Below are 24,893 nucleotides of genomic sequence, written 5' to 3' on the forward strand. Positions count from 1 at the left end.
TTTCTGTGTCAACTCCAGAGAGTCATTGGTTGAAAGCAGCTGGGGAGGTGGGAGGGAAGAATAGGAGGCTTTTTCTTTTCTTTTCTTTTTCTTTTTGAGACAAGGAGTCTCGCTCTGTCACCCAGGCTGGAGTGCAGTGGCATGATCTTGGCTCACTGCAACCTCTACCTCCCGGGTTCAAGTGATTGAACTTCAGACACCCGAGTAGCTGGGATTACAGGTGTGCGCCAACACACCTGGCTAATTTTTTGTATGTTTAGTAGAGACAGGGTTTCACCATGTTAACCAGACTGGTCTTGAACTCCTGGCCTCAAGTGATCCACCTGCCTCAGCCTCCCAAAGCGCTGGTATTACAAGCGTGAACCTCTGGGCCCAGCCAGGAGGCTGTTAATTCCATAGCATTTCTGGCCTGCCACCCAGATCCAGGAAATATGCCCTCAGTCTAGAGACGCAGATGCTGGCAGCTGGAAGCTGCTGGAAGGCACTGCCAGGTCTGATGCACCTGTTGCGCTCACTAAATGCAATATAAATGCCTGTGAATGATTTTTCCACCCTGGCTTTCCCCTTTCCTTCTGCTTGCAAATCCAGGTCCCTACATTTCTGTACTCTCTAAGTCTGACAAATCTTGATCTTTTAGAATAAAAGTAGAAAGCATGACTTTTTCCTCCTGCCCATGCTAGTCTGTTGTCACTTTCTCCTTCCTTTTTCCTCTTCTGTGCTGGAGCTGAAGCTGAAGCCAGATTAACCATGTCCTGCTTCAACAGTCCAGGGAAGGACTTTTTTTTTTTTTTTTTTTGAGATAGGGTCTCACTCCATTGCCCAGGGTGGAGTGCAGTGGTGTCATCTCAGCTCACTGAAACCTCTGCGTCCCAGGCTTAAGTGATCCTCCCATCTCAGCCTCTTGAGTAGCTGGACCTACAGGTGTGCGACACCATGGCTGGCTAAAGTTTTAAAATTTTTTTGTAGAGACAGTTTCCCTATGTTGCCTAGGCTGTTCTCAAACACCTGGGCTCAAGCAATCCTCCCTCCTCGGCCCCGCAAAGTTCTGGGATTAGCGGTGTTAGCCACCGTGCCCAGCCAACGACTATTCTATAGTGCCCGCAGACTGCATGATCAGATGATCATAAGCTGATCCACCTTTTCTATCGGGACTAGAGGACTTCCTGACCCGCATGTTCACTGAGGACAGATTCGCCCAGGACTCTGAGATGGAGAAATGCAGTGACTATGAGTCCATAGAGGTACCCGACAGTTACACGGGGCCACGCCTCTCCTTCCCACTCCTGCCTGACCATGCAACTGCCCTGATAGAAGCATTCAGACTGAAACAAGTAAGCTCACCTGGGGAACTTGGGTCAGAACCAACTCCATGAAATGTGTAAAGGGAGACCAAACCCAGCACAGAAAGAATGGCCCCAGATTTAGGATGTTCATGTCATGTGTCCACTAGAGAGATTCTACCCCTGTTGTGCTTAGCCAGGATCTTGCGGTCAATCAGCCAGTTCTGACGACTGAAAGCTTTTCTTCCTAATCGCATAATCTCTCATTGTTCATTCATCCCACATATAACTACTGAGTACTGCTTTGTGCCCCACACTGCTCTGGGCTCTGAGGATACAGCAGTGAACAAAACAGATAAAATCTCTGCCCTTATGGGGCTGGCAATCCATCGAGGAGGCAGGCAATGAACAATAAATAAGACAATTATGCTGTATATTAGAAGGTGATGAGAACTATGGAAAAGAACAAACTAAGTTGTGGGTGGAAGAAATAGCAGTTCTTTTTTTTTTTTTTTTTGAGGCGGAGTCTCGCTCTGTCGCCCAGGCTGCAGTGCAGTGGCCGGTTCTCAGCTCACTGCAAGCTCCGCCTCCCGGGTTTACGCCATTCTCCTGCCTCAGCCTCCCGAGTAGCTGGGACTACAGGCGCCCGCCACGTCGCCCGGCTAGTTTTTGTATTTTTAGTAGAGACGGGGTTTCACCGTGTTAGCCAGGATGGTCTCGATCTCCTGACCTCGTGATCCGCCCGTCTCGGCCTCCCAAAGTGCTGGGATTACAGGCTTGAGCCACCGTGCCCGGCCTTTTTTTTTTTTTTTTTTTTTGAAACGGAGTCTCGCTCTGTCACCCAGGCTGGAGTGCAGTGGCCGGATCTCAGCTCACTGCAAGCTCCGCCTCCCGGGTTCACGCCATTCTCCTGCCTCAGCCTCCCAGGTAGCTGGGACTACAGGCGCCGCCACCTCACCCGGCTAGTTTTTTTGTAGTTTTTAGTAGAGACGGGGTTTCACCGTGTTAGCCAGGATGGTCTCGATCTCCTGACCTCGCGATCCGCCTGTCTCGGCCTCCCAAAGTGCTAGGATCACAGGCTTGATCCACGGTGTCCGGCCTAGAAATAGCAGTTCTATAGAGTTGTCTGGGAAGGTGATTTCTGAGCAAAGGTCTAAGGTGGTGAGGAATGCGCGGGGGAAAGAGCATTCCAGGCAGAGGGAGGAACACATAGAAAATCCCCAAATCAGAAACTTGCCTGGACTGTTCAAGAACCTCAGGAGGCCACTGTGGCTACAGAAGAGGGAGCCAGGGGAAGAGTAATGGAGGTGAGGGGGGTGGACTTTTATTCTTCTGAAAAAGACAGGGAGACAGCAGACATAGGAATGACATAACCTGACTTGTTTTTTTTTGTTTTGTTTTATTTTCTTGAGATGGAGTCTTGCTCTGTAGCCAGTCTGGAGTGTAGTGGTGCAATATCAGTTCACTATAACCTCCGCGGGTTCAAGCGACTCTCCTGCTTCAGCCTCCCAAATAGCTGGGACTACAGGTGCCCACCACCATGCCTGTCTAATATTTTTATATTTTTAGTAGAGATGGAGTTTCACTGTGTTAGCCAGGATGGTCTCGACCTCCTGACCTTGTGATCTCCCCACTTCGGCCTCCCAAAATGCTGGGATTACAGGCATGAGCCACCACCCCAGCCCTGACTTGTTTTTTAAAATAATCATTCTGGTTGCTGTGTTAAGACAGTGTAGGTGGCCAGGGCCAAAGCAGGGAGACCAGTCAAGAGACTACTGCAATAGTCCAGGCGAAAGACGATAGTGGCTTGGAACTCTGATGGTAGGGTAGAGGTGGCGAGAGATAGTCAGTTTCTGCCTCTATGTCAGAATTCAATCCTTCCCCTCTTCCACATGAATGTAACTCATTGCAGGAGGAGCTGAGCTGATATATTGCAGTAATGACAGGATCAATCAGTACCATCAACACACCTGCACTTAGTCATACTTTACTGAGACAATCACATGGTCCTCCCATGCTAAAGGCAAGGAATGGTTTAATAGAGTAGACAGGAAAGAGAAAAGTAGCTCAATATTTGCAGGAGGAACAAGTGGGGATGATGAAAAGCAGAAACAAGGGCAGAAGTTGGGTGAAAAAGGAAGAATCTGTGCATAGTCCCAGGAGCAGTTTACTGGGGTTACTTTTGGAGTCTTGGGTGATTGGGGTTGTTAAGCAGTAAAGGTAAGGACCATTTTCCCTCACGAATATCAGCGTGGTTTTCTTCCCTCCCTCCGCTTCCTCCCAGTAGCAGCTCCATGCTCGCTACGTCTTGAACCTTTTGTATGAAACCAAGAAACATCTGGTGCAACTGCCAAACATCAACCGGGTCTCAACCTGTTACAGTGAGGAGATCACAGTGTGTGGTAAGAGCCAGTCAGAAATAGCTTTCCGTGCTAGACTCAAACAAGAACGCTCTACCTGTGTGGGGATGCAAGAGGAGTGGCTGCAGGGAGATGTGATGATAAGCCAAGTTTAACCCCTTCAGATTCATGATTTGCATATTCACTCCACATTTACTTAAAGAAGAGGTGATGGTGCAGCGAAGGGGACCACGGAGCTCAGGGCCCAGCCTCTGCTTTATTTTCCCAAGTAATTCATATTGACTCAAACTCATGTTCTTCATTCAAAACAAAATCTCTGCAAATAACCAGACCCTCCTTGTTAGAAGATGGTTTATTTAATGGTACTTGAGAAAGCCCCAATGACTAGCAAATTATTCCTCCCATCCACACACATTCCTCTCCTGGAAAGAAGTCCTGTTAATGGCTGTTTTCCCCATCTTATTTTTTTTTTTTTTTTTAAGACGGAGTCTCACTCTGTCACCCAGGCTGGAGTGCAGTGGCCAGATCTCAGCTCACTGCAAGCTCCGCCTCCCGAGTTCATGCCATTCTCCTGCCTCAGCCTCCCGAGTAGCTGGGACTACAGGCGCCGCCACCTTGCCCGGCTAGTTTTTGTATTTTTAGTAGAGATGGGGTTTCACCGTGTTAGCCAGGATGGTCTCGATCTCCTGACCTCATGATCTGCCCGTCTCGGCCTCCCAAAGTGCTGGGATTACAGGCTTGAGCCACTGCGCCCGGCTGTTTTCCCCATCTTATGTTTCCAGTGATTTTTAACATCCACTGTAGACTGACGTACCACACCTTAACCTAGTGGAGGGAGGCTCCAGTGCACGAGGGACTGTAACTGGCACTGCTGGGGGCACCTGCAGCCTGCAGATAGATCTTACTTGCCTTGCAATGTTCATAAACTTTTAAAAATGGTATTTCAACATTTGAAATTTATAGGATTTTATATTAAGGTCTAGATTTTGCTTTAAAAGTCTTCTGAAAAATCTTCTAACACTGGCTCATAAGTGAGTAGCTGCTTCCTACTTTAACATGGGCAAAATCTCTCCAGTTCTCATCTAGGTTTGCAACTCTGCATTGTTCTGTCCCATCTTTGCTTCAATAAAAATGTAGCTCATTTACTATTTACAATAATCAGGCAGAAAAAATATTATGCCTTCTGCTTTCTTTTTTTTTTTTTGAGACGGAGTCTCCCTCTGTCGCCCAGGCTGGAGTGCAGTGGCCGCGATCTCGGCTCACTGCAAGCGCCGCCTCCCGGGTTCACGCCTTTCTCCTGCCTCAGCCTCTGGAGTAGCTGGGACTACAGGCGCCCGCCACCAGGCCCGGCTAATTTTTTCTGTTTTCAGTAGAGACAGGGTTTCACCGTGTTAGCCAGATGATCTGGATCTCCTGACCTTGTGATCCACCTGCCTCGGCCTCCCAAAGTGCTGGGATTACAGGCGTGAGCCACGGCGCCCGGCCGCCTTCTGCTTTCAATACTATCTCTGCAATAAGGAGAAGTTATATTTATCCTTATCTTGTATATGGAAAACTTAGCAACTGTAGGGTTTTGTTGTCAGATTCTTCTGGGTATTTTCTTTCTTATAATAAAAATTAGAAGCACTGGTAAGGAACAATCAGAACTGATATTCTTTTTCTATCTTTGTTAGGAGACTTACATGGCCAATTGGATGACTTAATATTTATATTTTATAAGGTATGAATATTCAAATTAAGTTGCTTTCTTGCTCTGAAGCTTAATGTAGAAGCTCAAATTCAGTATCAATTGAACAAATGCTTAAATATTACTTGAATTTTTAAAATATTATTTTTTATTTTTATTTTTATTTTTGAAATGAGGGTCTCACTCTGTCACCTAGGCTGGAGTGCAGTGGTGAGATCTAGGCTCACTGCAACCTCTGCCTCCCAGGTTCAAGCAATCCTCCCACCTCAGCCTCCCGAGTAGCTGGGACCACTAGTGCATGCCACCATGTCCTTATTTATTTATTTATTTGTTTATTTATTTATTTTTCTTTTTCAAACCCTTGTGTCGAGGGCTGACTTTCAGTAGATCACAGCGAGGGAGCTGCTCTGCTCAGTACGAAATCCCGACCCAGAAGCAGGTCATCTACGAATGGTTTAATGTCAGATTCCCCACGAATGTGCGCTGCTAGGGGGCTGCCGCCTTTCCCGCCGCGCCCGGTTTCCCAGAAGGAGGGACTCTCTAGATTGGCCCCGGGTCCCTGTGCGCTTACGGAGCTGAACTGCCCGCCGGCCGGGCGGCAGGAGACCGGCTATTCCAGGCCATTGGGAGACCGGCTATCCGAGGCCAACAGAGGCTCCGAGGCCAACCGAGGCCCCGCAGCTCTGCCCTATGGTTCCGCCTGGGCGGGATTCTGACTCAGAGGCATTCAGTCAAAATCCCACAGATGGGGTAGCTTCACCCCATTGGCTCCTGAGCCAAGCACATACACCAAATGTCTGAACCTGCGGGTTTGGCAGCAACAGATCATCAGTAGGGTAAAACTAACTTGTCTCATGATGGCCAAATTTTTTATATTTTTTATAAAGACAGGGTTTCACCATGTTGGCCAGGCTGGTCTCGAACCGCTGAGCTCAAGTGATCCACTCACCTCAGCCTCCCAAAAGTGTTGGTCTTACAGGCGTGAGCCACCGCGCTCAGCCTAAAATACTATTTTTAATAATATTTGCTACTCTGCTGCAGCAAATACATAATAGAAAAGTCAGCACTGTATTATATTCTAGTAAATTTTTGCAATCTATTTAACAAATATAAAATGTTCGATTAATAACTAGAAGGGGCCAGGTGCAGTGGCTCATGCCTGTAATCCCAGCACTTTGGGAGCCCAGAGTGGGAGGATCACTCGAGGCCAGGAGTTTGAGGTCAGCCTGGGCAACATAGTGAGGCCCTGTCTCTTAAAACATAAATAAATAAATAACTATTCAGCAACTGATTTTCCTTCTTCCACATAAAGAAAACTGATTATTATCAAAACAACCAAAGGCTATTTTCATATATATTTTAGTTATAATGTGTAGAACATATAACAAGGGAGATGAGTATAATTTTTTTTAATGGAATATTACTTTCTACACATACTACATTTCCCAAAGCATTTTCCTATGCATTATCTTGTTTAATCCTGAGAAATCTATGGCAGGCATTATTATTTCTAGTTAAAGATAGTGTGGCCAGAACTTAAAACTGGCCTTCGCATCACAAGTTTGTTGCCCTTTGCTCCACACCACATGGCAACACTCAGGCTTTGTCTAAAGGAGCATCTCATAACCTTAGCCTCTCTGAAAAGGAAATATAAGATCAATAGAAGTTGTTTCCATCATTTACTGATGTTTCATGCTTGAGGAGACCTAGAAAGCACAGAATTGGTGTTAGACATGATGTGATTGTCAAATGCCTATTGGTTTTAACCTAATTTCCTATTTCCTTCCTCCCATTCATTCTTTGACTGGTCTCCTTATTGAAAAGAATGGCCTCCCGTCACCAGAACGGTCCTATGTGTTCAACGGTGACTTTGTGGATCGAGGCAAAGATTCAGTAGAGATCCTGATGATTCTTTTTGCCTTCATGCTGGTTTACCCCAAAGAGTTCCATCTTAACAGAGGAAACCATGAGGACCATATGGTGAACTTACGGTACAAGTCAAAACATGCTTGGGTAGTTGATGTTTGTTTGTTGTGATTGTAAAATGTTATTTCTCCAGAACTTCTTATTTGTTAAATGACCTTAAAACTAGTTTTCCAATTTTTTAAAAAAGCAGAATACACAATATATAACATTAAAAAAATTTTTTTTTTCTTGGAGACAGAGTCTCCCTTGGTCACCCAGGCTAGAGTGCAGTCATGATCTCAGCTCACTGCAACCTCTGCCTCCTGGGTTCAAGTGATTCTCCTGCCTCAGCTTCCCAAGTAGCTGGGATTACAGGCATGCACCACCATGCCCAGCTAATTTTTGTATTATTATTAGGGACAGGGTTTCACTATGTTGGCCAGGCTGGTCTCAAACTCCTGACCTCAAGTGATCTGCACCCCCTTAGCCTCCCAAAGTGCTGGGATTTACAGACGTGAGCCACCGCAGTGTTTGAGATGCTTTTTTTGAGATGTCAGTCAGATGTTTTTTTGAGATGGAGTTTCACTCTTGTTGCCCAGGCTGTGCAATGGCGTGATCTTGGCTCACTGCAATCTCTACCTCCCAGTTTCAAGCGATTCTCCTGCCTCTGCCTCCCAAGTAGCTGGGATTACAGGCACCTGCCGCCGTGCCCGACTAATTTTTTTTTTTTTTTTTTTGTATTTTTAGTAGAGATGGGATTTCACCATGTTGGCCAGGCTGGTCTCGAGCTCCTGACCTCAAGTGATACACCTGCCTCAGCCGCCCGAAGTGCTGGGATAACAGGCATGAGCCACCGCGTCCAGCCCAGAATTTTTATTTTTTTATTTTTTTTGAGACGGAGTCTCGCTGGGTCGCCCAGCTGGAGTGCAGTTGTACAATCTCAGCTCACTGCAAGCTCCGCCTCCTGGGTTCACAACATTCTTCTGCCTCAGTGCCCCGAGTAGCTGGGACTACAGCCGCCCACCACCACACCCGGCTAATTTTTTGTATTTGTAGGAGAGACGGGGTTTCACCGTGTTAGCCAGGATGGTCTCGATCTCCTGACCTCATGATCCACCCACCTCAGCCTCCAAAAGTGCTGGGACTACAGGCGTGAGCCACCGTGCCTGGCCCAGATTTTTTTTTTTTTTAATTTACACATTATTTTACTATTCCAATGAAACCATTGAATTTGTTTTTGCATACACATACTCTATCATATAAACAATAGAGATTCATGATAGTAAAGTAGGAGATACAGATAAGCAAAAGGAAGAAAATTAAAATATCACATAATTTATCTACCCAGGGATAATAATTGTAAACATTTTGATGATTATTCCTCAGTCTCTTTTCTATATATTTAAGTACATATACCCAGAATATGCATTCTTCCGAAAATGTGATTATACCCTGATTATTGTCACCCAATTTACTCTAATATCTATTTGTGCTTCTAAATCTAGATATGGCTTCACCAAGGAAGTGATGAACAAATACAAGGTGTGCTGCCTTTAAAGACAAAAGTTTCTCTTAGTTCAGATAAGTTGAGTGAATTATTTGATGACATTTTGTTCATATCATTTTTTCCAGATACATGGGAAGGAAATACTAAGAACCCTGAAAGATGTTTTCTGTTGGCTTCCACTGGCCACTCTGATAGATGAGAAAGTTCTAATTCTTCATGGTGGGGTGTCAGACATAACTGATCTGGAGCTTTTGGACAAAATAGAGAGGAACAAGGTAGTGGTTAATGAAATAATACAAATTTCACCATAATGCCCAGTCTCACTGCCAACATAAATGTTGTCTTACATGCTGACTGCAGTCAAACTCATCATGGCTAACAGTGTGGAGGCTGTTAAGAGTATGGAGGCTGGGCACAGTGGCTCATACCTATAATCTCAGCACTTTAGAAGACAGGAAGATTGCTTGAGACCAGGAGTTTGAGATGAGTCTGGGCAACACAGCAAAACCCTGTCTCTACAAAAAAATTAAAAACTTAGCTGGGAGTGGTGGCATGGACCTGTAATCTTAGCTACTTGGGAGGCTGCAGTGAGCTCTGATTGCCATTGCACTCCATCTTGCCGGGACACAGCGAGAACCTATTCTAAAAAAAAAAAAAAAAAAAAAAAAAGATTGACAATCTGCAGTTGGGCTAGGGGGCAAGTGTGCTGCAGTCACTTTGTCATGTCTACCATGTACATGCTAGTGGGGAGTAGCAACCAGTGCCGTGTTATCTGCCATTGGATCTAGATAATTCTTTTTTTTTTTTTTTTTTTTGAGACGGAGTCTCGCTCTGTCTCCCGGGCTGGAGTGCAGTGGCCAGATCTCAGCTCACTGCAAGCTCCGCCTCCGGGTTTACACCATTCTCCTGCCTCAGCTTCCCAAGTAGCTAGGACTACAGGCGCCCGCCACCTCGCCCAGCTAGTTTTTTGTATTTTTTTTAGTAGAGACGGGGTTTCACCGTGTTAACCAGGATGGTCTCGATCTCCTGACCTCGTGATCCGCCCGTCTTGGCCTCCCAAAGTGCTGGGATTACAGGCTTGAGCCACCGCGCCCGGCCTGGATCTAGATAATTCTAAACACTACCTCTCAATCATTGTCACCTAAAGAGCCTATGTTTCCCAAATAATTCATATTACCTTCAATTAAAGTCAAGAAATATGTATTTAGTGCCTACTGCTACATTCAGAGAGGGTGCTAGTTGGCAGAAAAAAAGATGAAGATCAATTTCAGTTAAACTCAACAAGTATGTTTTGAGTGCTTACTATGTGCAAAGAAAGTGTTAGGGAGATAAAAAGATGAAACAGAGATGGTGCCTGCCCTAAAGGAACACACAATAACCAGAATGCGTTGGGGTTTTGGGTGGAAGAGTGTGAGACAGAATGTATGATTTACCAACAACAATAGATTTCTATTTCCCATTTCATTTTGGAAATGAAAACCTAGAAAGCAAAGGTTCTATTTTCTTTCACTTAACTCTTAAACTTGACTCATCCCACACAGGAAATGCTGCTACAACATCCATAACAACATTTTCCTGGGAAGTTCCAAAGACAGAGAACTCATCACCACACAATCAGTCTACTTCAACTTTGGGCAATTCTAATGGATATGGATATGAAAGTCTATGTATATGAGACGTATATGAAATGAAAGAATATGGCTTTAGAGTCAGACAGACCGGGGTTTGAATCCTGGAATAGGCAATTGTTGGCTGAAATGGTGGTTTGGTTCTATGAAGTTGTCCAGAGACCCAGGTTTCTTGTTACTCTGCCACCCTAATGTGTGGTTTCTAGACTTAGATACTATTTAGCAAGTAAGGATACGACTCCTTGTGGTTTGGCAACTAGAAACTTCTGTGTGTCCCTGTACACTCAAACTCAGTGTTTTCACTTACACATCTGTTTTATATTTTTCTGTTTGTTTGTTTTTGAGACAGGGTCTCACTCTGTCACCCAGGCTGGAGTGTGGTGCCATGATCACAGCTCACTGCAGCCTTGACCTCCTGGGCTCAGGCAATTCTCCAGCCTCAGCCTCCTGAGTAGCTGGGACTACAGTCACATACAATCATGCTTGGCTAATTTTTTAAAAAATTATTTGTAGAGGGCCAGGCGTGATGGTTCATGCCTGTAATTCCAGCACTCTGGGAATCGGAGGCGGGCGAATCACGAGGTAAGGAGTTTGAGACCAGCCTGACCAACGTGGTGAAACCCTGTCTCTACTAAAAATACAAAAATTAGCCAGGCATGGTGGCACGCACCTGTAATCCCAGCTACTCAGGAGGCTGAGGCAGGAGAACCGCTTGAACCCTGGAGGCAGAGGTTTTGGTGAGCTGAGATCGTGCCACTGCACTCTAGCTTGGGCAACAGAGCAAGACTCCGTTTAAAAAAAAAAAAATTATGCCAGGCACCATGGCTCACGCCTGTAATCCCAGCACTTTGGGAGGCTGAGGCAGGCAGATCACGAGGTCAGGAGATAAAGACAATCCTGGTCAACATGGTGAAACCCTATCTCTACTAAAAATCCAAGAATATTAGCTGGGCGTGGCAGCACACGCCTATAGTCCCAGCTACTCGGGAGGCTGAGGCAGGAGAATTGCTTGAACCCGGGAGGCAGAGACTGCAGTGAGCCAAGATCACGCCACTACACTTCAGCCTGGCAACAGAGCAAGACTCCGTCTCAAAAAATTTATTTGTAGAGATGGGGTCTCACTATGTTTCCCAGGCTGGTCTTGAATTCCTGGGCTCAAGTAATCCTCCCACTTTGGCCTCCCAAAGTGTTGGGATTATAGGCATGAGCAGCCACCCTTAGCCATTAGTTGTATCTTGATGTTTCTCACAAACTTTCAGCTCTAACGTTCTGACCAGCTGCTTGTATGTCTGGAGGCAGAGACAGCAAGCCACAGCAGAGCAAATTATCTCATGGGAAGAATCATGTTTAATTTTGTAAACAGAGAAGAAGGAACTCTGGGAAAGAATGCTAAAGAAAAGTTTATTTTCTGTGGCTTAGCAAAAAGCTAACTTCCCAGTGTTTGGTTTGCAAAGCTCTGGAGAGAGGGTGATGCAGCAAATGATACAGTCCAAGGACTACTTGGGAGAGAAGTACAGAGAGGTATGGGCTCCAGCGGCAGACTATCTGGATTCAGTCCTGGAAGAGTCTTAGTATTTTGTGCCTCGGTTTTCTTATCTGTACTATAAAAGACGCTATCTTATAGGATTGGTATGAGGGTTAATCAACTAATTTACAGAAAGTGCCCAGAACAGCGCCTATTTGGAAAAGATTGAAAACATAATAACACTATTAATCTCCTTAAGTTAGGGATGCTGCTTGAAGCAGATAATAAAATCCTTAAAATAAAATTCCTGGGCCGGGCACGGTGGTTCATACCTGTAATCCCAGCACTTTGGGAGGCCGAGGAGGGCAGATCACAAGGTCAAGAGATAGAGACCATCCTGGCCAACATGGTGAAACTCCCGTCTCTACTAAAAATACAAAAATTAGCTGGGCTTGGTGACACGCGCCTATAGCCCCAGCTACTTGGGAGTCTGAGGCAGGAGAATCACTTGAACCTGGGAGGCAGAGGATGCAGCGAGCTGAGATCGCACCACTGCACTCCAGCCTGGTGACAGAGCGACACTCCATCTAAAAAAATAATAATAATAAAATACTTGAGAGTCGGAAGAGGTAGGACTGGTGGACTGGCCCTCACTGTGTGCCAACAAGGAGCGAGGAGGTGGTTATGAGTTGGTTTACATTTTGTGGATTTGCACTATGTCCAAGACTGGAGCTGCTTAGAAAGTGATTAACACTTGTCCATTATCAGAGAATAGCTCTATTCTATTCTCTTCACTCTGGACTGTCCTTCAAACATCAGTCAGCTCTGCTGCCCCTCTCTGGGTGTCCTTCTTTGTTCTTGCCCTAAGCCAGTCCACGCTGGGACATGACTTTCTTGTATCACAGTCCATAGATCTATTTGCAGAAAATTCTTGTTCTTTGGTTACGAGCTCATACAGAGTTCCCTTTGTGAACAAGCCCTTTGTTGTGGATATCCCATGGAAGTCTTCCCCGTCGGGGTTCACCATAGCACTCAGGAACGCCAGGAATGGCTGCTCTCTCTTTTTGCTCGTTGCTCCAATCTACTTTGTGGCCTGACCCCTCTCTTTCCTGTGATCAGAATTCATGCCACTTATGTCCTCAACCCAGCCCCGGTGTCATGATGACCACAAGTGAGAGGGACTATTCAATCCCCTGTGGCAAGGAGTGTCTTTCTGATTAGGTCCAGGCTGAAAAGAGGAGCTCCCTCCCCTCCCCTGTCCTTCCCCAACAGGTAAGATAATGGGTACAAGAGCACTTCCTCGGCCGGGCACGGTGGCTCAAGCCTGTAATCCCAGCACTTTGGGAGGCCAAGACGGGCGGATCACGAGGTCAGGAGATCGAGACCATCCTGGGTAACATGGTGAAACCCCGTCTCTACTAAAAATACAAAAAACTAGCCGGGCGAGGTGGCGGGCGCCTGTAGTCCCAGCTACTTGGGAGGCTGAGGCAGGAGAATGGCGTGAACCCAGGAGGCGGAGCTTGCAGTGAGCCGAGATTGCGCCACTGCACTCCAGCCTGGGCGACAGAGCGAGACTCCACCTCAAAAAAAAAAAAAAAAAAAAAAGAGCACTTCCCCTAAAGTACCATTAAGTGCTGCCTCCTCTGCAGCAAGAGTCAAGTTTTTCCTCTTCCTAATTCTCACCCATATACTTTGATTCTTTTTCTTTGTTTTAGCATCTGTGGAATGACAGGAAAGTCAATGAGGACTGGCCCGAGAGAGAGTTGCCCTTTCCTATCCTTGTCTAAAAAAAAAATCACTGGTCTCCTAGACAGAAATGATGACCTAGGTTAGTGTTTCTCAAATTATATGTGAAGGACCAGGTTTTATAAACTTCCAATTTCTTGCAGATCAGTACTTTTGTAAAATACAATAAATGTGAATTATTAGAAAAATGATAAAATAATATGTACAACAATTCCCCATGACATGTGGGAACCTACGTAACAAACCTTCGCATGTACCCCCAAACCTAAAATAAAAGTAAAAAAAAAAAAGAAAAAGGAAATACAAATAAAAGATACAAGCCCGCTGATCATGTGCTTGACTGTCGTGACAATATCATATTGCTATAAACGTTTCTCAGACTTACTCTCAGTGCTGCACTTACCTTGTCCTCAGCCAGGAACAAACAGTGAACAGACCAGCACTCGTCTGTGGGCACCAGTGTTTAGGACTCATCTGAGTGTCAAAGCGGTACTCTCAAAGGGCCTCCAGTTCCTTCCTTCCTTCCTTCCTTCCTTCCTTCCTTCCTTCCTCCTTCCTTCCTTCCTTCCTTCCTTCCTTCCTTCCTTCCTTCCCTCCCTCCCTCTCTCCCTCCTTCCTTCTCTTCCTTCTCTTCTTTCTTCTTTCTTTTTTTCCTTCCTTCCTTCCTTCCTTTTTCTTTCCTTCTCTTTCTTTCTTCTTTCTCTCCTCAGGGTCTCTCTCTGTTACCCAGGCTGGAGTGCAGTGGTTCAATCTCAGTTTACTGCAACCTTGACCTTCTGGACTCACGTGATCCTCCTGCCTCAGCCTCCCTAGTAGCTGGGACTACAGGCATGTGCCGCCATGACCAGCTCGTTTTTTGTATTTTTTGTAGAGAAAGGGTCTTGCCATATTGCTCAGGCTGGTCTTGAACTCCTGGGCTTGAGTGATCCGCCGGGCTCAGTCTCCCAAAGTTCTAGGATTACAGGAGTGAGCCACCACACCCGACTGGGCCTACAGTTTCATTCCAGCGTCTGTATGTCTTTCTGGCATGTTTAGATAGTTTCCACCATGAGATGCAAAACGAGACGGAAGAATGAGAAGCAGATGGAGGAGAAGGGAAAAGCCAACCGGAAGAGTTCTGCACAGGAACCCATCCCGTGGTTTCTCCCACAAAGCCGCTCTCTTCCCTCTTCACCCCTTCGGTTCAGCTCCTACAAGGCCCACAAAACCAGCAGGTCCTCCAGCATCCCCTGCGGCGGTTGTCTGGACAGGCGGGAGCTCTCCCGGCAGGTGCGGAGCTCCGTGGAACTGGAGCTGGAGCGGTGCCGGCAGCAAGCAGGCCTCCTGGTGACCGGACAGAAAGAGGAGCCCTCCCGCTCTGCCTCAGAAGCAGACTCTGAAGCCGGAGAGTTGCAGAAGCCCACTCAGGAGGAGTGGAGGCAGGTGAGCGTGGCCAGGCGCTGCTTCCTAGCATGTGGCTGCCAACAGGTCAAACCCGTTCCTTCCATGGAAACTCAGGGTATGTTTTGAGGCCCCTCTTTCTGTCTCTCTCTGGAGTTACAATACCCTAGAAGGACACTAGGATTTGCCTAATGACTCATATGTTTTAGAGTTTTATAAAAGATGGGGACGTGTGGCTGTTAGGCTCTATTGCCTGATAATACCTCGGTTAGTGATTGAGCACCAGGGGTAAGAAGATAAGCTATGATTTGTTGGATGCTATTGTGTGTTATTTTTTTTTCTTAATGTGTCAGCAATATAGCTGCCATAGTTCAAGGCCAAAAGGGCTAGGCAGCAGCTTCTCTTCTCTGTTACCAGGCAAGAGCTGTCCCCAGATCTCTAGATCTGTGTCACATGGCCACCCCTAGCTGCAGGGGAGACTTGGGGAGTAAGTAATATGCAGTGAGGCACCCTGCCATCCCAAACCCAGAGTTCTGTCAGTATGGAAGAAGGAAGAGGATAATGGATATTGAGTAGGGCTAACATTACTTGCCAAAATAGATGGCTCAGGCAGCCAACTTCACTGACGAAGACTATGGCAGGAGAGCCCTGAAAAGGTTGTTGTAGCCATCCAGGTGGGAGATGATTATGGTGAGCTTGTTTTTTGTTGTTGTTGTTGTTGTTGTTTGTTTTTTTGTTTTTTTAAATTTGAGACAAAGTCACTGCAGTTGCTAAGGCTAGAGTACAGTGGCATGATCATGACTCACTGCAGCCTGTACTTCCTAGGTTCAGATGATCCTCCTACCTCAGCCTCCCCAATAGCTGGGACTACAGGTGTGCACCACCATGGCCAGCTAATTTTTGCATTTTTTGAAGATACAGCGTTTCACCATGTTGCCCAGGCTGGTCTTGAACTCCTGAGGCTCAAGCAATCACCCACCTTGGCCTCCCAAAGTGCTGGGATTACAGACATGAGCCACTGCACCCAGCCTGAGCCGCTGTGCCTGGCCTGCAGTACTGTTAACAGAATTATGGGAACTTGCTGGTATTCAACCATTTCTGACTCATAAGAATGGCAATCTCATATAGTTCACCCAATAAATAAATGAATTCAGAATTATTTAAGAGCTAAAAGTAGCAGAACTTGCTGATTGATTGGATGAAGGGTAGTGAGAAAGAGAAGTTGCAGCTGACTCTGAGTCTAGAAGCCTCAGAAAAAGAGATGGTGAATTTAGGTTATGTTCTCTCAGAGTTATTGATCTGGGCTTTAACACCAATTTAGAATTGAAATTGTAAAGTGTAGGTCTTTCCTTTGGCAAACTGACTCAGTGATAATGTCTTGATATTTACAAATCAAATGAAGGTTTTCTTTTACAAAAGTACTTTTAGAAAGCATTAAATGTTGGCTGGGCGTGATGGCTCATGCCTGTCATTCCAGCACTTTGGGAGGCCAAGGAGGAAGGATCATCTGAGGTTAGGAGTTCTAGACCAGCCTTTGGTCAACATGGTGAAATCTGGTCTCTACTAAAAATACAAAAATTAGCCAGGCGTGGTGGCTCATGCCTGTAATCCCAGCTACTCGGGAGACTGAGGCAGGTGAATCCCTTGAACCTGGGAGGCGGAGGTTGCAGTGAGCTGAGATTACACCACTGCGCTCCAGCCTGGGCAACAGAGTGAGATCCTGTCTCAAAAAAAAAAAAAAAAAAATGAAAGTATTAAATGTCAATAACCAAAATTATTCAGTTATTTCATCTGAGTAGTGTATGACTGGCAGTTACTGTCTTCCTGAGTATTAATAATAGGTAGAATCTGAAGTGTTAGAAAAATTGCTCAGCTCTTCTGCAATTACTTATTTGTTTGTTTGTTTGTTTGAGGTGGAGTCTCGCTCCGGGTTCAAGTGATTCTCCTGCCTCAGCCTCCCCAATAGTTGGGATTACAGGTGTTGCACTGCCATGCCTGGCTCATTTTTTTGTATTTTTAGTAAAGATGGGGTTTCACATGTTGGCCAAGATGATCTTGAACTCCTCACCTCAAATGATCCACCTACCTCAGCCTCCCAAAGTACTGGGATTACAGCCTCGCCTTCTCTGCAATTTGTAAAAAAGAAAAAAAAATTCTTAAACTACTTAAAGAAATAAAATGTCAATTGTGCTTTCCCAGGACCACATCTGGGATCTTGTGAATATGCAAGAGGCTCTCTTGCCAGTCCCAGGACTTGTGCCTTCTCTTTAGGGCAAATGTCCAGGAGTCTGGAGCATTGGCACTGACTGAAGACTACTGGCCATGATCAAAGCTTCTAGCAGGGCAACTTCATCTGTTTTACATATTGAACTTTCATATCAGATTTGTTTTCAAGAAAGTGGGTATATACTTGTCAATGAATATGTATACATGCACACATTCATTTTGTGAGCAATAAGAAATTCTGGACCCTTAGAGGTCCAAAATATAAATGTATGTCAAACATTTCTTGCATGGACATTTATTCACTTATTTTTTTTTTTTTTGAGACGGAGTCTCGCTCTGTCGCCCAGGCTAGAGTGCAGTGGCCGGATCTCAGCTCACTGCAAGCTCCACCTCCCGGGTTCACGCCATTCTCCTGCCTCAGCCTCCCGAGTAGCTGGGACTACAGGCACCCACCACCTCGCCCGGCTAGTTTTTATATTTTTTAGTAGAGACGGGGTTTCACCGTGTTAGCCAGGATGGTCTCGATCTCCTGACCTTGTGATCCGCCCGTCTCGGCCTCCCAAAGTGCTGGGATTACAGGCTTGAGCCACCGCGCCCGGCCTTATTCACTTATTTTTATTCCTCCTCCTCCTCCTCTTCTTTTTATTTGAATGCCTGTGGATGAATATGTATCTAGTTTTGGGGAAGGAAAACATCTCTTGGTCTTCTCAGGTTGTAGATATCCTGTGGAGTGATCCCATGGCTCAAGAGGGCTGCAAGGCCAACACTATTCGAGGAGGAGGCTGTTATTTTGGGCCTGATGTGACACAACAGTTGCTACAAAAATACAACCTGCAATTCCTGATCCGTTCACACGAATGCAAACCTGAAGGCTATGAATTCTGTCACAACCGCAAGGTGGGTGCTCCCTCTGCAGCAGCACAGGCTTGTGTGTCACCGAGGTAGTCCAAAGGGCTCAGGCCTGGATGAGCAAAGGCTCTGTTTCTAACAACCTACAGACCTTATATTTGTTACCCACTTGCTCAAAGCAACTAGGTCCTTTACAGTCGTTTATCCTTGACTCTTACAGCCTCTTTAATACCCAAAGTTTGATTGAGGCCACTGTCCACCAATAGCCTGAGTGACATGGTCCTGTTTTATGAATGGAAATACAAGGCCTGTGTTTTCCTAGCCACACCTCTATTCTTCAGGTCTTGTGGCTCACTGTCATATGTCTCAAAAAAGCCTACAGGGTAATTGGATTTCTGCACTGCTCCCCAGGCAGGGATTCAGGATCATTTGTCTTCTCAGGAGCACAATTAACATCCTGACTGATCTTTGGACATCTCCAAATCCTACAATATTTGTCTCTCCTAATACCACTAGGTTATACTGTACAAGTTTCTTTATTGCAGGACTTCTAAGAACCTTTAGTTTCCTACCACTGTAAATCTTCAGGAAGAGATACAGTATCTAGCATTTCCTAAGGTATTGACTGTGAAAACTTTTTTCATATAGCATCTGAGGAGCCACAACCGTCTGTAGGAAACTCTGCTTTAAGGCACCACATCAACTCTCAGAACTAATTTTCCTGCTCATTGCAATGGCCATCCTGGTTTATCAGCTCCAGCTCGCCTCAAAGTTGAAGCAAATATGGTGTTTTCTGTGACCCCTGCTATTTTCAGTTGGGATAAAAATGTGAAGAAGATACATTGTGAAACTATTGGAATTCAAATTTCTATGACTTGAGTCACAACTCTTGCCCTATTAGCATTGATGACAAGAAAGGAAGGAAGGAAGGAAGGAAGGAAGGGAGGGAGGGAGGGAGGGAGGGAGGGAAGGAAGAGGTTTCCCAGATGAGCACTAGGAGAAACAGCCGCCTCTGCAGTTGAGTTGGGCCACATAGGACTGAGGGTGAGGGTTTCTTCAGTGAATGTGAATGCCTTTTTCTCTTCTGTTTTGATGTAGGTATTAACAATCTTTTCTGCCTCCAACTACTATGAAGTTGGCAGCAACAGAGGGGCCTATGTCAAACTGGGGCCAGCCCTGACCCCACATATCGTGCAGTATCAAGCTAACAAGGTGACCAACACACTCACCATGAGGCAAAGGCAAGACTTTTCAATGAGTGGTTTTCAGAAAAAAATCATAGTGTTTATAGAATCTTTGAATGAAGTGTCCAGCGTTATATTAATCTAAACTCTACGTACGAATTCAGAATTTGGCTATGTCACATGAAGTTCTATTAATACGATAGACATTACAGTAGGAGTCTCTTCCTTCTCCTCCACACACTCCTAATAGCTCTATCTACCCATCATTAATGGGAGCAACAAATTTGTTTTCTGCAGAAATTCTCTTCAGTGGGGCACAGTGGCTTATGCCTGTAATCCCAGCACTCTGGGAGACTAAGGCAGGAGGATAGTTTGAGCCCAGGAATTCCAGACCAGCCTGGGCAACATGGCAAAACCCCATCTCTACAGTAAATACAAAAATTAGCCTGATGTGGTGGCGTGCTCTTGTAGTCCCAGCTACTTGGGGGGCTGAGGGGGCAGAATGGCTTGAGCTTGGGAGGTGGAGTTTGCAGTGAGCCAGGATTGTGCCACTGCACTCCAGCCTGGGTGACACAGCAAAACTGTCTCAAAAACAACAACAACAAAAAAAAGAAGAAATTATTCTCCATGGCTGCGTCTTGGGTAAAGTCTGCTAAACCACTAAGTCTTTCTAAAGTTACTCTTCTATTTTCTCTCATCTTTAACGGGTTTGTGTTACCCCTACAAGCCACAGCCAGAGGTTCTTTCACTGTCTGGAGATTTGGCAGGTGAAATTCAGTGCACAGATTTGTTAATGAGGCCCCTTTCTTTCTGGAAGGAAGCATATAATATTATTTGAATGGTAGCTTTTGGCCAGGCGTTGAGGCTCACGCCTGTAATCCCAGCACTTTGGGAGGCCGAGCCGGGTGGGTCATTTGAGATTAGGAGTTTGAGACTAGCCTGGCCAACATGATGAAACTCCATCTCTACTAAAAATACAAAAAAATCAGCCAGGCATGGTGGTACACACCTGTAATCCCAGCTACTCGGGAGGCTGAAGCAGGAGAATCGCTGGAACCCAGGAGGCAGAGGTTGCAGTGAGCCGAGATCACGCCACTGCACTCCAGCCTGGGCGACAGAGCGAGACTCCGTCTCAAAAATTAAATAAATAAATAAATAAATGGTAGCTTTTGAGATGATTCTGAGTTCTTAGTTGAGAGATTACCACCACAAAATGTTATAAAGAATTTATATGTGTAGTCTCACAGTGAATTTATGCAACAGATATTGTTATTGATTTCAGTTTTGTAGAGGAGATTATTAAAGAACCAAGGTTAAATCAGCTGACCTGTGGCCACACAGCTAGTCCTTAAGTGAAGGCAGTCCTTGACTGAGGCAATTCTATTTCAGAACCCACACTTTTAATGTCTATGCAATATTGCCTCCCACAGCAAAGATGGCCTCAGAGTATACAAGATGCTAACAGATACAATTTTAGTGCTACTAAACATGCCACTTTAAGTATTCAGCCTAATAGAACTAGAAATTAAGATAGGCAAAGTTAGCATGAATCAGGTGGATAGAGGACATGTTAGTATTTAGCATTTACCCTTGTGTGAGTGCTATAAAAGTACATTATTTTAAATCATTCTCAAGTTATTAAATATAGGCCAGCCTCACTTAAAAAGAAGAATTATGTAAAAATAAAAACTCACCAAGTGAATGTCAGACCTACTGTGCAGCAAAATCATCTGTGGAGCTTTATAAAAAGTCAGCCATTTGAGCCTCACCCAACCCTACCGAATTAGAATCTCCAGGGGTGAGCCCTGGTACCTGGAGTGCAGAACTATGATCCCATAGGATTTAGGGGTTGTCACTGCAAAAAGAGTCACTGTAGAGAATCCTGGAAATAGTGTGTTTCAATAAGATAGTCAAAAAGCATTCAGCTCTTTGAAACCCCATAAGATAGTCAAAAAGCATTCAGCTCTTTGAAACCTTCATTGATTGCATTAAATAGGTACAACATCACCTGATTTATCACTTATCCAGTGATTTCAACTGTAGGAGCACAGTGGAGAACTTAGAAAAAAGGAGGGAAATGTCACTGAGCAGCCATAATTGATGACGTCTCAATGTCCATAAACTCAAGAAAACATGCTTTTTTTTTTTTTTTAATGAGACAGGTCTGTCACCCAGGCTGGAGTACAGTGACATGATGACAGGTCACTGCAGCCTTGACCTGCTGGGCTTAAGAGATCCTCCCACCTCAGCTACCTGATACCTGGGACTACCGGCATGCGCCACCACACCCAGTTAATTTTTAAAATTTTTTGTAGAGACAGAGTCTCACTATTCTGCCCAGGCTGGTCTCAAACTCCTGAGCTCAAGTGATCCTCCTGCCTTGGCCTCCCAAAGTGCTAGGATTACAGGTGTGAGCCACCATGCCTGGCCTGATAACATGCTCTTCTTAGAGGAATCCTCAGTCAGAATTCATTTACTTTTTGTTTCAATCCACTTCTCACAATAATAGCAGAGCCAGCTTGGAGCCATCACAGCCAATTGGATATCTGGCCTCACTCCTTGGTAGCTATGTGACCTCGACCTAATTACTATCTCTGGCCGTAATGGGCATAATGGACTTAATGTTATCGTTCCTTCTTCAATGAGTGTTGAGGGATTAATGAGATAATCCATGTAGAGCTCTGCATTTAGTAAGTGTTTACTAAGTGTTGCTTGACGTACGGACAGGAAAGCCTTCTACATCTAGATAGCTTTCAAGGGCATTGCCCTACTCCATCCCTGCATAACTCTCCATGACTACAGATTACCAGGAGCAGCTTAAATGCTTTGTCTAACTAGTGGTTCTTAAACTTTTTAGGAGTCCCATACTTCTGTTAGCCTCTGATAAAACAACAAGTTGTCTACAAAATATCACATATGCTCACATACCTGTGAAATTTGGGGTGAGTTTTAGGTGGTTCACACTTTCTTTTCCTTTTGTAGAGATAGGGCCTTGCTCTATCACCAAGGCCAGTCCTGGGCTCAAGCAATCCTCCTGCCGTAGTCTCCCAAGTAACTGAGATTACAAGCATGCAACACCATGCCTGGCTAATTTTAAAAAGTTTTTTTGGTAAAGAAACCCAGCCTAGCTGTGTTGCCCAGGGTGGTCTTGAGTTCCTGGCCTCAAGTGATCCTCCCACTTCAGCCTCCCAAAGTGCTGGGATTACAGGCATGAGCCACCATGCCTAACTGGTTCACAGCTTTTTTTTTTTTTTGAGACAGGGTCTCACTTTGGTTGTTCAGGCTGGAGTGCAGTGGCACGATCTTGGCTCACTGCAGTCTCGACCTCCCAGGCTCGGGTGATTTTCCCACCTCAGCCTCCCAAATAGCTGGGACTATAGGCAAGTGCCACCATGCCAGGCTAGGTTCACTTTTTTTTTGTTTGTTTGTTTGAGACGGAGTTTCACTCTTGTTGCCCAGGCTGGAGTGCAATGGCACGATCTCGGCTCAACACAACCTCCGTCTCCCAGGTTCAAGCAATTCTCCTGCCTCAGCCTCCCTAGTAGCTGGGATTATAGGCATGTGCCACCACGCCCAGCTAATTTTGTATTTTTAGTAGAGACGGGGTTTCTCCATGTTGGTCAGGCTGGTCTCAAACTCCCAACCTCAGGTGATCCACCGGCCTCAGCCTCCCAAAGTGCTGGGATTACAGGCATGAGCCACCGCGCCCAGCTGGTTCACATTCTTTTAAGGGTCTGTGTAGCCCAGTTAAAGACTGTCGTGTTAAATGCCTTCAACTGCAGTAAGATTTTCATCAAACATAATTTAATTTTTTTAACTTTTAACACTGGAAAAGATAGGTTATCTGGTCATTATTTATAGAATGATTGGTTCCTCAGTAAGATATTACAAGTAACGTACGCTTACCTTTTATCTCTTTTTATATTCTTTTTTTTTTTTTTGAGACAGGGTCTCACTTTGTCACCCAGACTGCAGTGCAGTGATGCGATCTTGGCTCACTGCTGTCTCTACCTCCTGGGCTCAAGTGATCCTCCCACCTCAGCCCCACAAGTAGCTGGGACTACAGGGATGCACCACCATGCCTGGTTATTTTTTTTTTTTTTTTGTATTTTGAGTAGAGAGGGGTTTTGCCATGTTACCAAGGCTGGTTTCGAACTCCTGGGCTCAAAGAATTCACCCACTTTGGCCTCCCACAGTGCTGGGATTACAGGCATGAGCCACCACACCAAACCTCTTTTTATATTCTTGTTCATTTAACTACAGATATTTATTGAGCACTTGCTTTAGGCCAAGTACTGTGCCCAGCATTGTTCTGTTGACCCAGTAAGAATGAAAAAACTAAACTAGTGTTATTTTGTTATTCATAAATTTTGCCTTCTGTTTCACATGATAATAAATTACAAGGAATGCACAATAACTGTGATAACAGATACTATTTGGCGAGTGCTTTCTATGTGCCAGGCTTTCTTCTAAGTGCCGTACATGAAATCTTGTAATCTTCACAATAATCCTGTGTGGTAGAGATAGGTAGCGTTTTAATCACTGTTTTACAGGTGGGGAAATTGAGGCACAGGATGATGAGATAACTTTACCACAGAGGTGATCTTTCTCCAGAACTTCTCTAACCACTGTCCCATACCAGGAAGGACAGCGGTATTCCCCATGCTCATCCTGTTTGTGTACAATAGGGAAGAGTAAAGGAGCTCTCCCTCAAAAACTGAGCTCTTGGGAGACTGATAAGTTAAGAAAGAGAGAGTAGAAATATAGTAAAATCTCCAAGTATTTCTTCTATACCAGTGTGTTAAAATGTTGCTTTTCATCTCCTGTCCCAGGATTAGCAGAGTGGAGGAGTCGGCTCTGAGAGCTCTGAGGGAGAAGCTGTTTGCTCATTCTTCAGATCTTCTCAGTGAATTTAAGAAGCATGATGCAGATAAAGTCGGTAAGAATGATCAAGTTAAAGATTCACAGAGGAGGGAAGCTAGCCAGAAAATCTCTGTCTTACACTAGTTAGCAGATAAATATTGCTTTAATGAGTGACTCAAAGTCCCCTTTGGCTATATCCTCCATTTTATTCAACTTAATGTCTCATTTATTCTAACTAAATTTTAAAATTCTAAGCTTTTAACAAAATATGAACTTGGCCAAATAGAAAAGGTGAAAAGAAATAGAGTCAGCGAAGGGTAACATGGCCAGAACCAAGCAAAGAACAAGTGGGAGAAGTTATAAGAGTATAAGACTGGCAAAAGATCAATGACTTGACTTGTTGAAGATGAGTGTGTGCTTGCCTATTTCACGATTTATTAGCCAAGCTAAAAATGTTGTCTGCTCAACTAATGGAATTTCTAATAGACATTGACTAAATATACCCCTATTTAAAAACAGCAGTAACATTTATGAATTAATAGTAATATCTTTTCATGTACACATGCTGTAGCCTTCCAAGAGTTTCAGTGAATGATATATTCTAAGGAATTTAGGTGGTTTAATTTTTTTAAATAACCAATGCTATAGGTATATAATGTTTTATGATATTATTCACAAGACTCTTATGTGGCTTGCAGAAGTATTTCCAGATTCAGTAAACAAAAATGTAAAATGCCTAATTAAGTTTGAATTGCAGACAAACAGACAGACAACAAATAATTTTTATGCAATATTTGGCACTTTTATGTACTT

At 44.8% G+C, this 24,893-nt stretch overlaps 1 protein-coding gene across 1 annotated transcript in view; it reads left to right on the top strand.

The window, feature by feature from the left end:
• The window catches only part of PPEF2 (protein phosphatase with EF-hand domain 2), a 37,381-nt gene that overhangs the window by 5,679 nt on the left and 6,809 nt on the right, over positions 1–24,893 (top strand). The window contains exons 4-13 of the mRNA XM_033214405.1: positions 1,156–1,331; positions 3,568–3,682; positions 5,314–5,360; positions 7,152–7,318; positions 8,738–8,774; positions 8,865–9,014; positions 14,614–15,000; positions 17,896–18,081; positions 19,132–19,274; positions 24,050–24,156. Coding sequence (XP_033070296.1) covers positions 1,156–1,331; positions 3,568–3,682; positions 5,314–5,360; positions 7,152–7,318; positions 8,738–8,774; positions 8,865–9,014; positions 14,614–15,000; positions 17,896–18,081; positions 19,132–19,274; positions 24,050–24,156 — 1,515 coding nt within the window. The remainder of the gene's footprint in view (positions 1–1,155; positions 1,332–3,567; positions 3,683–5,313; positions 5,361–7,151; positions 7,319–8,737; positions 8,775–8,864; positions 9,015–14,613; positions 15,001–17,895; positions 18,082–19,131; positions 19,275–24,049; positions 24,157–24,893) is intronic.

This window comes from Trachypithecus francoisi, unplaced genomic scaffold, assembly GCF_009764315.1.
Source record: "Trachypithecus francoisi isolate TF-2019V2 unplaced genomic scaffold, Tfra_2.0 Lachesis_group1, whole genome shotgun sequence".
NCBI classification, from domain to species: domain Eukaryota; kingdom Metazoa; phylum Chordata; class Mammalia; order Primates; family Cercopithecidae; genus Trachypithecus; species Trachypithecus francoisi.